Raw genomic sequence first — 17,166 nt, 5'->3', positions numbered from 1 at the left:
GAATATCTACCAATATCTAAGCACATACATACTATATATTGTTCATACATATGTATATATATGTTGTATACATCTCTGCTTATTTGAGACACATAAAGCACTTGGGACTTGAATTTAATACGAACTTTTTCTCCATATGTTAGAACAGTGACAGTCTTAGAAAGATGGGAGTGGGGAGGTGAGGAGTTGGGGGGCGGAGCTGCTCAAGAAGCGCATAATAAGCAAGAAATCTGTTGCATGTGCCCTGCCATGTAATCAAAGTTTGTCCGGGCCCGAATCAAAGTGACAGCGAAGCGGCCTTTGCACGACAACTTTGGCCTCTGGAAGCGCAGGAGCAACTTGGGCCTGCAACCAGTTGCTGCCTCTGGTTATGCCGATGGGCCAACGCTGCTGCTGCTACTGTTGCATTAACAAACTTTGGAGGTACAGCAGAGCTTCTCTATACAAATGCTGAAAAACCTATTTGTAGAAAATCGTAAATAAATAAATAATTAAACTGAAAATACAGTCCTTCAACTTAATAAATATATACTATAATCGATACTAATGTTGGTGGCAAACAAATACAATGGATTAACAACAATGTAGTATTGCACAAAAAATTAGTTTCATTTTAATTTTCTTAAAGAAAGATAGATGTATAGGTAATTAGATAGATAGATAGATAGATAGATAGATGGATAGATAGATAGATAGATAGATATATAGATGGATGGATAGGTAGATAGATAGATAGATAGATAGATAGATAGATAGATAGATAGATAGATAGATAGATAGATAGATAGATAGATAGATAGATAGATAGACAGATAGATGGATAGATAGATATAGACATATCATGCTGATTAGTTCTTTTAGATTTATATATAGAAAGTCTTTTGCTGTTGTAGAAAATGTGGTCAATAAAAGTTTTAATTGGGAGAGTATTTTAGAAAAATACTGTGCTGAACATTTACTTAAGATATATGTAGGCATGGAAGGCCTTATAAACTACGTAAGAAGGTAGATAAAAATTGAGTTAACAAGTCCCGTAAGCAAAGTAAAGTAAAGTTATTTTTAAAAACAATCCCTAGAAAGCAGTTCATTAAAAGTAGGTGTACTGTAAAATGTTTTGGTTGCATGACAGCCAAAGCTACGACGGCACAAAGAACAATCCTAAAGGGCCTTAAAACTAACAAATGAAGTTGCAATATTTTGTCAAAGCCCGGCTGCCATGTTGTGCAGCCTAACCTCAAAAAGTCACTTGTTTCGCAGAATTTGTGTTTTTGTCACGGACTCGTTGACTGAGATAGAGACAGTACGACATAATTAGAAATTGGAAAACTGCAAACAAAACTTCTTCCTGTACAGCAACTAGACAGATACCGAGACACAACACAGCTCCACGACACGAAAGCAGCAGCAGCAGACGACGAGGACGAGGACGACGACGACGAAGAGGATGTGCTAAGCATAGCAAATGAGTTGCTCGGACTCCACTATTGCCATTTCAGTCTAACACGCGCTACTCGGCGTGCAAGCACAATCATGTTCTGCGCCGTTGACATTTTGCACTGCGTAGCCCTGTACGGATGTGTCTCTGCCAGCGACTTGCTGACATGACCGGAATAGATAATTATTTGTGTGTACGAGTGTGTAGTACGTACCGTACTCTCTGTGTTCCTTAGCTTTTGCGTATGGCGCCCAATTGGGTTTTCCGTACTTGCGCGCCTCAACTTTATTTACTGTGTTGTATTGCTTCTGTTGCATTTCTGGGGACCTTTCTGGCGCCCCTTCCCAAACTCCCTTACACATACGTATACACATAAGTGCAAAACTAATTCAATTTGGTCTTTGCCAGCGCCTGGAGTAAAAGGGGATAGGCAAGCCCGTTCCTTGGGAAGACAAGCTGTAATGCAGTGGAGCTTTATGTCAGTGTGCTGGGAGGGATGGATGGATGAAGACAGGTCTTACATATAGATACACACTTATGAAGAGTGCTGAAATATTGATTATTGGAATGTGTTTTTTATGTAGGTGATGTTTTTTACGTAAAATAAATAATTACAAACTCAAGCTTTCTATACCTCCAGTGAATTAATTGTTATAAAAAACTTTAAACAGAAATTTAAAAAGGCTTTTTAAGACAAGAATACATAACTATACAGATTTAAAATTATTATCTTCAAATCTTTTTACTTTGTTTAAATTAAGAAAGTTCAAAGATTAAAGATGTTTGGGTTAACTAAAGATTTCTTTAGTATTTGAATTTGACAGTAATTTTCAGCTTGATCAAATCAAATTGCAAATCTATTTCTGCCGATTCTGAACCTTTACGTGCTTCCAGGAAGATAGCCCTGCTTTGAATATTGAGACTGCTTACCTCTAATATGGTTAAAGCTCGTACACTTACAGGTACTTTTGCTCTTTCTTATTTTCTGCATTCTTTTTATTCTCTGTTTGTCTTCAAGAAATGTTCAAGGACTGACAGTAAAATAAATTTTTTATAAAATTGTATTATGTTAAGGGACGCCCCTTTTTCATCAACCGTCGCCTAATGCGATTTGCATGCCTTAAGTTTGGGGGCAGAGAACCCACTCACGAAATTGCTCTGGCTGTACTCGTATTTTCACAGCTCCTTTAAATTTGTTTCGGCAGCTTGGCGCTTCACATAAAACGCAATGTAGCTTGGTGTTTTATGGGTTCACTGCTGCATGCGATGATGTGTTGGCAACTCTGGCAGTTAGTTTGACATGACCGTGGTGCGTTTATATTGATGTATAACTAATGGTTGGTCGCATCGTAAAGAGAGTACTTTATGTGCACACGAGAAAAACAAACATTAAGGTTAGCGAGGGGATATTTACACATACACTATAAATATAAATCCGCCTTAAAGGGAACGGCATGTCTGAATTAAAGTCAACTATAACATTGACAACTCTCTTAACATGCCAGACTTGGTCATATTTTCTTAAATTTCTAGCTAACAAAATGTGGATTCTTACACGTTCGCCATCTCAAAAAATATTCCCCCTTGTTGTAATTGCCAATTAATGACACTTAAATGCCTACACGTACCTAAAGTGACCCAGACATTCGGAAAAAGTTTGCCCAAATGCCAAACCATAAACACAAATAGCAGCAGCAGCTACAGTTGGGGCAACAGCAATCAAATGGTCATAAATTGTCCGCCAAATGTCGTAAAGCCTAGGCCTGACCGAACGTCTCCCCTAAAGCTAAAGCCTCTGCTACAGGTAATTACAAAACCATAACGCGCAAATGTCACCGCAAAATGTGCGGCCAATGTTTTGACCATCATTGAATGGCAACAACAGTAATAACAGCAACAAGCGTCGAATGTTGTCAGCAAATCGTTTGTTGTTTTTATGTTGCATAATTTTTGGCGCAGTGCCGTACAAAAAACTGCGTGCCAGGTCAATTGTGCGTATGGAAATCGGTTTGTTTGCCACAGAACGAAAATCACGTTCAGGTGGCATTACGTTTGGGATTTGTGGTCAGGGGTCCAATTCGGGCTCAACTGCCAAATGAAGCGAAAACGGCAATGGACAGTATGTATTCAAGATACTCGTGGAGTGTTATCTGAAAAACTGGAAAGTGAAGGGCGAGCGCATTGCAAAACAACAAAGTTTTAGGAAATTTAAAAAAGCAAACTTGTAATACGAAATAAGTGAGAGAACTTGTATACCAAATTTGTTGCCGCTAGATTCAATATTTTCCAAAAACCAGTCGTTCAGACATGCAGACAAGGAAATGTCATCAATATTGCTGCTTAAGCTTTAAATTTTCCCGCTGCCATCTCTATTTTCATCGCTTTAAAACCTTTTTAATTAACGCATTGGTCCGCTGACCAGAAATCCGTAAATAAAATTCTTAACATTTTCCACGCACATTTCCCTTATTGTGGCCGGCAATTATGCGCACAAAGATACTAAACAAAGTGCCCCAAAGTATCCTCCAACAGTTGCCCATCACGCATCCACAGCTCGAACAAATTGCCAACAATTCAATTCAACCCTTGCGATGCCGCCGGGATAAATGCAACAATTGGTTCTCACTGGGCGCTATCAATTTATGGATAGGTTTGGGGCTGAAGGCACCCTTTTGTTGGTTCAACCTAATGCCACAGGCAGCGAGCTATCTGTAGTCTACCACAGACCCTCAGACACAACACACACACAACACACACATTTGAATGAGCGAGATTGAATCCGAAGCAAGCCATCGTGCTATTCATTAAGTGTCTGGCATTTCAACGTTTTTAATTGACAATCAAAGTGTGAGGGACGAGAAAGGTTTTTGTGCTTGCCGCACTGACACCAAATTTGATTAATTCACTTGATGGCTGGAACGTTTGGCCGCTTATCCTGCCAGTCAGTCTGCACAGAAATTGCTGCTGGCATTCCTCTCTAGTCCCTTGGCTATGTACTAGATTTCCTTCTGCAATGGTCCGATTTGATTGTTTAGCAATATTATAAAGTGTGAGCAGCTTTTATGACAAAGTCGTCTAATAAATAAAGTGTCTTGTGGCTCTTCTCGTCTGATAGTCAGTTGGCTGGCAGTTCATTTTGTGAATGGTCGAAGCCAAGAATGTAGATGCTCGGTTAGGTTTGAAAGCAAATCTGATTAGTAAGATAATGTCATCAAACGAATGCAGACAACAGTTTTAAAGGTAACCTTAAACCACAGTGCTATGCTTATTGTAGTATGTGGAAGCATTTATTAAGGAAAGCGATTTAGTTTTTTTACAACACAAACCTCTCATTGCTATGAGAATTCAACTGTGATGGGATTTACTATCCCAACTAATTCACAATAGAAAAGTATTGTTCATTGCTTAATCATGGTATTTAATTATTAATTGTTATGTTTTACAATATTGTTCAAATAATAAAGCCACTTAATCGAATACAGTTTGACGTTAATATAACTAAGCTCCCTAATGCAGTTAATTAGTACATTTTTTATTTGCATTGAACAAAAAAGTGATAAAATTATGTGGCAGCTTTATTAATTGGAATTGGTTGATTGACATTATGTGGAGAATATACATAAATGAACAGCAGAAATAAATAAACCTACCTATACTTACATGTTTGCCTATTTCTGTTTTCTGAAATCAATAAAAAAAATAGGCTGTTTTTCTATTAAAAGCAACAAATAAATAAATGACTGGTCGAGCTGGATTCAAGTCGATTTTATTCTTAAAAGAAAGCAAAGTCTTTCAGATTACAAAAACCAACAATGTTTCAAACACGCTTCTGTTTTATAAAAAAAAAAAAACATGAACCACACGTGTGGAGTGTTTGTTCCCACTCATTAAGTATGCTTTAATTGGCCGCAAGCAACAGTCGTCTACGCATTTAAACAACCATTAGAAAATCCATTTGTAATCCACACACAACTACAATGAAATCAACGTAAAGTGCGCGGTTTGCCGCACAAGTTGCAGCAACGCGTATCATTACAAGCCTCAACTGTGAGTGCGCCTAAAATGTTGCTCGACTTTTCACCCACATAGACCCACACACACTCACACAACTACTGAGAAGAGGAGAGAACGACCAACTAGTGCTAAAACTAGTTAATAAACGTCCGTTTGCAGCAACAAATGTTGTGCCATGCCTTTGGCAGTTGCTGCCGCATGGCTGCCACTTTTCAGTCGCAGACCAAGCGCTAAAATAAAGGGAAATCGTTATCATTATATACTTGTTCACATAAGTTTGCAAGTATGTATGTTTGTTGCAAGCACACAAATAACAAAAAGAAAATACAACTGCGCACACACTTTTGCGAAAGTTTATTGAACCGGAAGTTGTGCGCTTTTCTGCCGCGGTTTTTCAATGCGTCGTGAAATGCGGCAACAATGCACACGACAGGCATCAGGCCTTCGGCCTCCGAGTTCGACTATTTGTTTGTTCGTCTGCCTGTCTGTCTGTCTGCCAGCTGTCTGCCAAGTTAGTGGTAAGGTTTTATTTCTGGACCGTCAATCATAATTGCCGGTCCAAGTGCAAGAGTTCCCTTTAGGTCCGCTTGTTTAAAAGAAAGCAAATAAACAAACGCCTCAAGACACATTTTTGATTTTGGCTTCAACTATGCAATGATATTTTTGTGCTTTTTTTCCGGGCACCCATTTTTGATTATTTATTCATGTGCCCAGTCACTACTGCAGTAGCAAGTCATGTGCGAGCCTAGCCGGCTGTCACTTTAATGGGTCGTTGTTGTCGTGCACCATGGAATAGAATACGAAATGTGCAGGCAAAAATAAAATTGTTCACCGTTTTAAAGAATACTTAGCTGCATTCAAACCAAAGAGGTTCCCTAACTTTTTTCTGCAACCACATTCCTCGTAACCCTTGTAATTGTAATGCAGAAACTGTATTTTATTTTCAAGCCTTCAACAAACATTGTGAAGTTTGCGTTGAATTTTCCTTAATCATACAACGCCAAATTCTAGCTCATAGCGATTGCTATCCAACAAGTGGTCCGTACCATATGAATGCAGAAGTTGGAACTCGTTTGCCACAACCAAAACGAGAAACAATATGTAGATGATAATGCCAAGCAGACCGACATTGCGACGCAACATAAAATTGGTGGTCAATGCATAAAGGACATTTGCAGAGCAGCCAATGATAACCAGAACCGAGGTGTTCTCACCTATAGTGCCTTCAGTGTTCTGGCAAAAGATTTCCATATGTTTGATTGCCATTCAAATTATTGTAAGAAGTACTTACAAGTGTGACTCCCGTGGGCGAAACGATTGTCTTGTACAGTAGCGGCAGGGCAACAGATACAAAGCAACCTGCAAAATAAATAGCATTATGGATAATACTATATATCTGGGGTATATATGGGACGCCACTCACTAAAAACAGGCGCGCCAAAGCAGGCGGCATAAGCCATACGCGGATATCCCTGACGTGCCAGAGCCAAGTTGGTTATCAAGTCGCCGAGGCCATTACCCCACGTAAAAAAGGTGCAACCGATGAACTTTTCTGATTATTCAGATGATCTTTAGGGTACCACAAACAAGTGCTTACTGTGTTGCTGCGCTTCAGGGCCAATCCTAGGGTCTCCAATACGACTATAATTTCCCGAGCCACTGCATAAATAACGAACACACAGGAAATAATGCTCATTATTGTCATGTAATGGTACCAATCTGGAATAACATCGACCCGCGTGTGCAGATAAGCATAAACACAGAGCGGCACGCAGACCACTGCAACAACAATGAACACCGGAATGTTCAAGAATAAAGACTTAGTCTGCCCTGCAGAGGAGATATACTATAAGTAAGCAAATAAACAAACACCATGGTTGTCGAGCTCACAGAAGGCAAAGGTCACAAAAGTGGGCGTCAGCACGAACTGGAGGGAGCATAGAAGCTTGGACCATTGATATTCGCTGTCCTCCAAATTAATGCGCGGTATTAGCAGACGGAGAATGAACGTGGGAATCCATTGAAGGACTATGTACAGCTGTACTACGTGGCTCCTCTTCTTAAAAGTCGCACAATGCAATGAGTTCAGAGCCTGGAATAACTGCCACCACAAATGCTCTTCTTTTGGTGGAGGATCATCATCGAACATTCCCATAGTCGACTTGTAGGCTGGTAGGCGTTGCGCTTCTTCCAACATGGGAATCGGCTCGTCTGATACTTTCTCCGCCTCCATTTTGGCCGCTTGGGCCATCAACACTGAAATGAAAATAGTATTATATTGAAATTGCTTCATAAAATCTTCTTAGGGTAGATATAAAACGTACACCGGCGCTTCCGTAATAGCAAATATTGATCAACGATAATCACCAGAATATAGACAAGGTAGATGAGGGACATACAAATACTGTCGACAAGTCGTATGTTGTTTTCGTTGGCCTTAACCACATAATCCACATATATAGTGTATAGAAGCACAAAACCGGAGTCGCGCAAAAAAAATGCCGGTTCAATGCTGAAAGGCCGTGTATATACAATGACACCGGCCACGAATACACTCACAAACAAAGTGGCCGACGACGTCTCCGTATATATGTGACGCGAATCGCTCCACAGACCCACTATGCTGGTGAAAAAATCGGGCGCCCCATTGCCAAAAGCCAAAATTGTAGCTCCCGCCACATTCTCGTTCATATGCAGCATTCTACAGACCTCGGTAAGTGCCGGACAAAAGCTGTAAAAATCTAGGGATAGTAATAGCCAATAGCCGATCTTCACTCACAATTGAGCCGTCGTGATGGCCTCCAACCAAAACTGAAAAATGCAAATGCCGATCAGCAGCGCGATGCCCAGAGTACGGGACACGTCATTGGAGTAAAGATTGCAGTAGTAGAAGGAAGTGTATTCGAATATATACACGTGCTCCAGGCAGGCAGTCTTCGCGTGATTGCAGCGATTTTCCAAATTCAAAACATTGATTAGTCCGCACGTGCTCTGCGAAATGGGAAGCGGACCTCAGTGGGAGCCTAGATGGCAGGAACTCGACAGAAGCCAACTTACTTGGCTGATTGGCTTGGCAAAGTTCAAGTGCGCCTCAAAATGCGGCGATGTTTGATTTGTGGTGTTAAAGTTTTCGTAGAGTTGGGCCATGCCTTGAAATTTTCTGATTCAGAATATTTTATTTAGATTAAATTTGTTTATGTATTAATTTGAAAGCCTTCTGAGACACGCCCGCATATACATTAGTGGCGAGGCATAACCGATACATCGATCACTTTTGAGCCCTAACTGTACACCTAATTTCAAATGTAGACTTGTCTTATTAATAAACGATCCATATTATACTGCCATTGGATCGGTAATGATATGACAGTCCGCTAAAATTGTAAATATTCATTTCTATTTAAGTATAGTCTTTCAAAGTTATTTTATACACAAACTTAAGACCCTTTTTCCCAAAGAGTAAGCCCCTCTTTTCCGTTTTGCATCCAAACAGAAAAAAAAATTCTTGGTGCTAATCTCTAATCTGATCTGTAAACAGTTTATAGATCATTATATGGTCTTTCAAGAAAAATAAGTTCTTTCCAAATCAAACAATGTTCTATGCAAATATTTAAATTTTTCTAAAGGGTTTATATAATTCGATGAATGTTTATAGAACGATTATAGAATGTTACCAAAAAATCTTCTTTAGAATAGAGTTATATTTTAAATTTGTAAATATTCTTCCATTGTGCGGCGTTATGCGTTCATTGCGTTTATTGTTTTTGCTCGCGTCTGGCGCGCAGACTGGGAGAGATGCCGAAGTTGGTGCAGAGTAGAGTCTGGTGCTGGGGCTGTTGCCCCTCGAGGGCATGTAATTGTTGTTTAAGTGATGCAAATGAGCGTTCCTATGTCTCAGCCCCGTTCATACAACCAAAAAAGCAGCAGCAGCAGCAGCAACAAACATGCCGCAGGCGTGGCGAACTCCACTTGCCTCCACTTCACTTCGCTTCATTTCGTTTCGTTTCGTTTGAAGTGAGCAAAAATGTTGCTGGAAAATATTTTACCAAGGGCTGCTGTTTCTGTTGCTGTCAGTTTAGGGGAAGGGGGGAAAATGGCGCACCCTTCTCCTTCATTGCTGTTGTCATTCGCTTAATGGGGTCAAAAATTGTTGGGCTGGTGATTTATGTGAGTTGTACTTGAAATTTTTGCATGGCTATGTCGCTCGAGTTAAAGTTTATTAAAATTGATTGTCAGCTGTCTGTCTAGCCCATTAAATATTTAAAGCCCTGCAGCCAAATGCAATTTAGTTTTATCAATAAAGGGTGTTGGCATTTTATTTGTATTACCATATACATATACTATATAGTCTGTAAAATCAAAATTGCATTCAATTGTTGTTCGGCCAAAAACCATCGGTCCATTGGGACAGCATTACAAAAAACAGTTAGCGCGTGTTGACAAAAAAGCACGTACATTGCAGCTAACTTGTTAATGAAATTTCATTTGTTGACATGTTTGTGTATTGGCAGCAGATTGTTTGGAAGCTGTAATCAACGCCAACAGAGGCAGCATCTGTTTCTCTTTTTGTGCAATTCATTATTGATTGGCATGCAAATTTAATTTGTAAAGCTCTTTAAAAACGCGCTATTATCTCGCAAGCTCTCTCTTAATAAATTATATATGGATATACATAATATGTTTATATATCTAAAACACGAGTATATATATATAAAGTAAAGTTGCAAAGTGGTGTAACACTTTTATTTAAAAACCACTCGACCAGTTTTGATGAAACTTGTATGGTTTGTTAGGACACATGGTTATGTGGTTTGTCTAAAGTTTCTCCACTTTGTCCGATAAACAGAACCAGAGCGTGAAAACTAGTTTTCCAACTAATATGGGCGGCATTGTTATTTCCTATTTCTGATCATTGTTGTACGAGTATTATCTTCGGCGAGTTCAGTTTTAAAATACAGACAAAAAACGATTGTTGTTATTGCTGCTAACTAACTACCCTTAACAAGTATTCCTTTAAGTATTTGGAGCGGTTCGTTTCAATTGACAGCCAAAACAGAATTTTTCGTAGACTGAGAAGATGAAAAAAATCAACGAGAAAAATAATAAGAAGAATCAACAACAATTACAAGTGATGTACGGTGTAGTGGAGCCCCGGAGATTGCATGTAGCAATATAAAAATGTAAAATAGATATATAAATATTACTGTTTTTAGTGTACTATACTATATTAATGAACATGGCTTACATTATCTTCGAAAGAGTTTGGCTTTAGCTTTATTGCCAGCTCGAGTTCCGCTTAGAGAATTAATATCTTAATCCTTTAACCAACTTATTTATTTCAATTCCACCTTGGGAATCGTATTAAGCTTTACATCTCAAAAATTATTAAATGTAAAATTTGATAATTTTAAGGCTTTGAATTACATTAATACATAAATAAATGTCCTCTGGTAACTCGGAAGCATTTTGCTAAACATTATTATTATTTTTTTTTATATAATATCAGATATTCTGTTGAAGCAGATTACGGCTATCCGTTAGGTTTGTGACGTTGTTTCCCATCTAAAATCCCCTTATCGCACTCATATTTTCACAATTTCTGTGCCCATCCCCACTTAAGCAATGTCGCAATAATTTCTCAATACGAATCTATGGCACCCTAGTGCCTGAGTGTAACATTTTAAAATCTGCGCAAAAAGTAGTCGAAGAAACAAAGGCGACTACAATGCGAGCACAACACGAGCGCGCCCTGAGGGTAAAGACAAAACACATGTTCTAGCTACAGACCAACAACAATAATGGCAAATGGTGGAAAAAGAGTATATTTTACGCTGCATTGGCGACAACAAACATATGTCGCCGGTCGCTGTTGTCGACATCATCCAACGTTGGACTCAGGCGAGCGAGGAGCAAACATAAGTCCATGCCCAAAGGGGTCGTTTGCACGCAAGCGGGACACGGGCCGCGGGCCGGGGGCTTAGGCAAGGCAGTCAAGTATGAAATATGCGTGTGCATGTCTGCCTATATACATGCATACAATATTGCACATATCAGTTTTACAGCATTTATACAATACACATACATATACACATATATACATATTGATAAATTGCTGTGCACTTCCCACAGACACACATCCACACACATTTCGAAAGCCACAACAGCAACGTCATTAGTGGCTGGATCGTTGGTAGACCGCCAACGACACTTGTAATAAAAATCAATTTTTTAAATTGTTACCCAAACCAACCATTTCTCCTTCCCATGCACGGGCTATGACAAGCCTGAAAACTTGGATATACTTGCAACTGATGTATTTTTTAAATTCGTAACATCGTCATTTCACAGGCTACTACTGTACACAAGTTTCTTGTCAATATTATGATTGAAAACGATTCGAGAAGCTTTTTTAACTATTATAACCAGACAATTTAGTTTAAAATTGGAGCCGCTATTTGTTTGGGGTATTTGATTTGTGGTTAACTGACTGTTCTACAAATAACAGCCCCATGCGTGGCATACCCTGGTCATTTCCATCAAAGTCACTGGAAACTGTAGAACCAGCGTACGAAAAACCAACCCATAACATATGTGTGGGTTAAAGCATTGGCAACTGAACTTAGATTTCTCCAGTTTGCGAGCAGCTTAATAATCACAAAGCAACAATTTACAATTTACAAATTTGTTAAATTTATAGAGCCGGCATGCAGAAAACATTAAAAAGCTCTTCTTTGCACCATTTACATATAGTTTTATTTCATACAACAACAAAATAGCGATCTTAAACAGTGCTGCTTACTTGTTACAGGCCGCGGCGGCCTGGCGTTGCGTTATGCGTTCCTCTATCAGCGGACGAAAGTGTCGTATAAGTCCTTGAGGCGGCCAAGAGGCACCATCTCCAAGGGCGCATATGGTATGTCCTTCGATTTGCTTTGTTATCTCCCAGAGCATATCAATCTCGTGTATTTGTGCATCACCTGTGACGAAGCGTTGCATAATCAGGTTGACCCAGTGCAGACCTTCACGGCAGGGCGTGCACTGCCCGCAGCTCTCATGCTTGTAAAATGCTGCCAATCGGGCAATCGCCTTTATGATATCCGTTTCCTTGTTCATTACAATAATGGCGCCTGTGCCGAGCGAGGAGCGTACAGCCATTAGGCCGTCATAATCGTGTATGGCCTTGGCCGCGTCCTCTTTGGGTATGCAGGGCGTGGATGAACCACCTGGAATTATTGCCAACAGGTTGTCCCACCCGCCAAGAACGCCACCAGCATGACGCTCAATTATCTCACGTGTAGGCATTGATAGTTCTTCTTCGACAGTGCAGGGATTCTTCACATGACCCGAAATATTAAATAGCTTCATCCCAGAGTTGCGGGTACGGCCGAAGCTAGCAAACCATTTGCCGCCGCGGCGACAGATAGTCGGTGATACGGCAACGGTCTCCACATTAGTTACAGTAGAGGGACATCCGAAGGCACCCACATCTGCGGGAAATGGGGGCTTGTTTCGTGGCTTTCCAGCTTTACCCTCCAATGATTCAATAAGCGAAGTTTCTTCACCGCAGACGTAGGCGCCGGCCCCACGGTGTATGTATAAATCAAAATCGAATCCAGAACCGCATGCGTTCTTACCCAGATAACCAGCTTTGTAAGCCTCCACGATAGCAAACTGTAGATTGCACGCCTCATTGTAAAACTCACCTCGGACGTAGATGAAACCGGTGTTAGCACCCATGGCGCGACCAGCGATTAGACAACCTTCTACCAACTTGTGGGGCTCATGGCGTAAAATCTCGCGATCTTTGCATGTGCCCGGTTCACCTTCATCGGCATTAACGAGCAGAAATTTGGGCCTGCCATCGGGTGGCCTATTCATAAAGGACCATTTAAGGCCGGAAGGAAAGCCAGCTCCACCGCGACCCCGAAGACCTGAAGTCTTCATCTCGTTAATTATCCATGGCGAATCTTTTTCTAAGATCTCTTTTGTTTTATACCAGTCGCCGCGCTGCATTGCACCTTTTAAGCGCCAGTCATGACGGCCGTATAGATTTGTGAAGATACGATCGGCATCAGCTAACGGACCAAAAGTGGTCTTTGTCTGTGGAGGTGGTGTGCCTGGCGGAGGACCCTTGGGTGGAGGCGGTGGTCCCTTTGCTGGAGGTGCTGGTCCTTTTGCTTGAGGTGGAGATCCCTTTGCTGGAGGTGCTGTCGCCTTTGCTGGAGGTGGAGATCCTGTCGCTGGAGGTGCTGGCCCTTTTGCTTGAGGTGGTAATCCCTTTTCTGGAGGTGGAGATCCAGTTGCTGGAGGTGCTGTCACCTTTGCTGGAGGTGGAGATCCTGTTGCTGGAGGTGCTGGCCCTTTTGCTTGAGGAGGTGATCCCTTTGCTGGAGGTGGAGATCCAGTTGCTGGAGGTGCTGTCACCTTTGCTGGAGGTGGAGATCCAGTTGCTGGAGGTGCTGTCACCTTTGCTGGAGGTGGAGATCCTGTTGCTGGAGGTGCTGTTGTCTTTCCTGACGGTGGAGATCCTTTTGCTGAAGGTGCTGCTCCTTTTGCTGTCCCCTTTGCTGGAGGAATAGACTCCTTTGCTGAAGCTGCTGATCCCTTTCCTTGACATTGTGACTCCTTTGCTGGTGGTGAATCACCAGCTGGTTTTAAATCACTAGAAGTTGAGGAAGGCGGTTTTGGAGATGCTTGCTTGTCAGCTTTCTGGATTTCTTTGTCTTGCTGCCTTTTTTCATTGCAAGTCTCTTCACTATCATCGTCTTTCTTTTTTTCGTTACAAGGCTTTTCATTTCGTTTTTCCTCTTCTTCACTTGGTTCGCCCTTGAGTGGAAAATGTGAAACATATTTCTTTTTAATTGAAATTGGAAATTGATCAGTAGGTTCATCTTTCTTAATTTTCTTTTCTTCAATTTGTCTTGAGGTGTTAACTTTGCGTTCATCTGATAATAGCTCGTCTTTGTCGCGCCATGCTGGCTCTTCCTTATTTCGCGTTGGAGGAAATTTGTTATCAGGATATTTTTTAGGGATTGGAAAGGCACCTTTTGATTCTTCATTTAGTTGCATGGATTCGATCTTTCCTTGTACTTGTGACTTCGGCCCTTCCGATTTGTCTCCTGTTAGTGACACTACTGGTTGACCCTCCCAACTATTTTTGTCACCTTCAACCGTAGACGAACTTTCAGAGCGAAGCGATATAACTGGTGTGTTTTGAATTTCAGGCTTGTGCGAAAGTGGTGTACCAGTTTGAAACATTTTAGGCATTGCTGCTGAAATTTCGACCACCTTTTCAATGGTTTTACGTTTAACTTCCATCAATTTTTGTCGAATACCCGATAGCTCATGTTCACGTTTAACATCTAAAACAACTTTGTCCTTATCATCGTTGACGAAATCTAATAGTTTATTGCCATCAGAGGATGATACATGGGTGGAGTCCTTGCCTTCAGTGCCTGTATTAGATTGTGTACCTTGTATGAGTTGATCCTCAGGATTAGGTGGCTTTTTTTCATCCACAAACGCACGTCGAGTCAACGCGATCCTCCACAGTGTTCTGTTAATACGCAGCTTCTGACAAACTAATAGTGCCATTCTGTTATAGTTGTGTTTTAAATATAATTATTATTTTGTGGCTCACAGCCTTGCCATAGAAAAATATATACATTAAATGTAAAATCTCTTGATTATTAGAACAAAGGTTAAACAAATAATAGGAACAAATAAGTTAAATTTTATTTCTGCTTTTTGTTGTAAGGATATTTGCAGCTGAGGTCGATTTAATAGAAGCATTGGGCAGCTGTAGTTGAGAGAATTTTCGAGTTGTTCGTTCATGAAGGACAGGTTTAATGGGGAATGAGTCTCAGGGTTGAAGCTGGAGAAGTTTCAACGCAGTTTTTCATCGACAATGTTGCTTTAGTTCCCCCAATTTAAAAGCATCCTCCTAAAACTAGGAGTATTTCATTCATAGGTAATTTTGATTCATACTTTGTACTCCCTAAAAGAAAGTATACTTGTAAGAAAAACTCAATATCGATTACTTTATATGATATTTTACCATAACAAGTATTATTTTTGATGTAATAAAAAACTCAGTACATACTAACAAACATATGTATGGCCAGAACGTTGAGCTGTCCCTGGTCGGTTGCAATCATGCGACACACACACACGATAATTATGGGTGTCGCCATATTCATGAGCAACGATGGCATATTCTATGTAGCTCTGTGTGTGAAAATCGCCATTTAAAGAACTTTATGTGGTTGTGTGTGTGGGGGGGACTTGGTTTGAAGTTTTACTTCAATTGAAGTGGAAGTTTGTGCCAACGAACGAAACAGCTAGACTTTTGGGAGTTCATTCCCACTCGCTTGGGGAGTATTTAGTATGTGGTGGCCCGACATAAGTGTTATTTATTGTGTACACTTTTTGTTGTAGCTTCGGCTTAGTACCTAAGACCATTAGCATTTTTTGTTGTGGCACCTTTTTGTTGTGCAAGTGCTATCAAGTTTTATTTTTATAAATTACCTGACATGCAGGTGCGGTATTTGTGTCTGAATAATAGCTTTTAGCCTTCGAATAGAAGTATTTATATTATTTTTTCCACTTATTTAAAAAAGGAACTCTAATTTTCAAACACGCTTAGACGAAATCTGTTCTTTTTTTTTTTGCCCATCCTCTTGTCCAGCAAGTCAAGATTGTTGTAGAGTATTTATTCTGTTTTCGGGATGTATATGTACAAGTAGTGTAACAAGAAATTTTGTTGCGTATTTTCAGCATCATTTTATTTTATTTTATTTCGAAATCACACTCAAGTCTACTAGCATTCACTTAAGGATCCCTATATTTTGTGAAATTTCTGTACAAAGTCTCTCAAGAAGCGATTCGTAAAATGGCAAACATAAAATGAAATTGTACGCATCATAAAAGCAAAGGGAGGCCAAGCAACAACAAAAGTCTAATACCACAACCAACTGACGTATGTATGTACAAAACAAATGCCGGACAAGCTGACCGAAGGACGGACCTCTACCAGCACAAAACTACCACCACCACAAACTCCCTATGCAACACCACAAAGGCGCAACTTGCAACAAATTTGCTGAAATAAGAAGCTTTAGACAATTAATTGAATTTATTGCGTATTTTGTCTGCGTGTTCAAATGTGTGCGTGCCATAAGGAGGGTAATCGGGTGCTAGGGGAGTACGGACTACTATGTTTGTAAACAGAGCTACGGAAGCCCCATAAGCAGCAGGCAGGAAACGTAAAGTAAACGCAGGTGTAAACTATGCAGGTGGGCAGTAATGGTGGACGAGGAGGGCAACCGGTAGTCAGGTTGCGGGAAGGGTACATCGGTAAATAAGTAACAGAAAATGTCTGAAAGTAAACACTGGCAACAGCTTCCGATATACACTGGGATAGATGTATAAATGAGAAGGATAGAAAACCAATCTAGGAAAAATAATACATACATTTCAAAGCCATTCTTACAGATTTACATTATACATTTTCTTACCCTTTTTTTTTTAGAAAAAGCGGAAACTTACATTTCTTTTAGGAAAACTACTGTTCACAAATTAGTTTCCATTCACTTTTTCACGTGAAACCCAATGTTATTTGAAGAAATTCCACTTTATTGGTTTGTCCTAGAACTTTAATTTTCTACGAAATGTGAGAATGAGCATAATAAGTAGGTTGTGTATAAAAATTGGTAAAA

At 40.2% G+C, this 17,166-nt stretch overlaps 3 protein-coding genes across 3 annotated transcripts in view; 1 reads left to right on the top strand and 2 right to left on the bottom strand.

Moving 5' to 3' along the window:
• The window catches only part of LOC115626253 (stathmin), a 94,011-nt gene that overhangs the window by 7,994 nt on the left and 68,851 nt on the right, over positions 1-17,166 (top strand). The window lies entirely within an intron of this gene.
• On the bottom strand, positions 6,440-8,596 carry LOC115626531 (putative sodium/calcium exchanger 7). Its single transcript, XM_030521911.1, has 8 exons — positions 8,507-8,596; positions 8,229-8,440; positions 7,774-8,180; positions 7,340-7,705; positions 7,047-7,279; positions 6,873-6,996; positions 6,741-6,808; positions 6,440-6,682 (listed from the first exon to the last, which is right to left on the bottom strand). Exons 1-8 carry the CDS (start codon positions 8,594-8,596, stop codon positions 6,440-6,442), a joined length of 1,743 nt encoding a protein of 580 aa, XP_030377771.1.
• Positions 12,177-15,047, bottom strand: LOC115626251. Its single transcript, XM_030521544.1, has one exon. The coding sequence runs from the start codon at positions 15,041-15,043 to the stop codon at positions 12,245-12,247; it is 2,799 nt and encodes a 932-aa protein (XP_030377404.1). The 5' UTR covers positions 15,044-15,047; the 3' UTR covers positions 12,177-12,244.

This window comes from Scaptodrosophila lebanonensis, unplaced genomic scaffold (genome assembly GCF_003285725.1).
Source record: "Scaptodrosophila lebanonensis strain 11010-0011.00,11010-0021.00 unplaced genomic scaffold, SlebRS2 tig00000085-arrow-pilon, whole genome shotgun sequence".
Classification (NCBI taxonomy): Eukaryota; Metazoa; Arthropoda; class Insecta; order Diptera; family Drosophilidae; genus Scaptodrosophila; species Scaptodrosophila lebanonensis.
The sequence above is the reverse complement of the archived record's forward strand: the minus strand, read 5'-3'. Positions and strand labels throughout refer to the sequence as shown.

What these genes read in the sequence shown, in the direction of transcription:
- LOC115626531 (XM_030521911.1), bottom strand. Translation starts at nt 8,596, where the DNA reads ATGGCCCAACTCTACGAAAACTTTAACACCACAAATCAAACATCGCCG. An exon ending in GCTATTACGGAAGCGCCGGT is followed by an intron (nt 7,706 to 7,773) that starts GTACGTTTTATA and finishes TTTTCATTTCAG; the next exon opens with TGTTGATGGCCCAAGCGGCC. An exon ending in CGCCCACGGGAGTCACACTT is followed by an intron (nt 6,683 to 6,740) that starts GTAAGTACTTCT and finishes ATCTTTTGCCAG; the next exon opens with AACACTGAAGGCACTATAGG.
- LOC115626251 (XM_030521544.1), bottom strand. Translation starts at nt 15,043, where the DNA reads ATGGCACTATTAGTTTGTCAGAAGCTGCGTATTAACAGAACACTGTGG.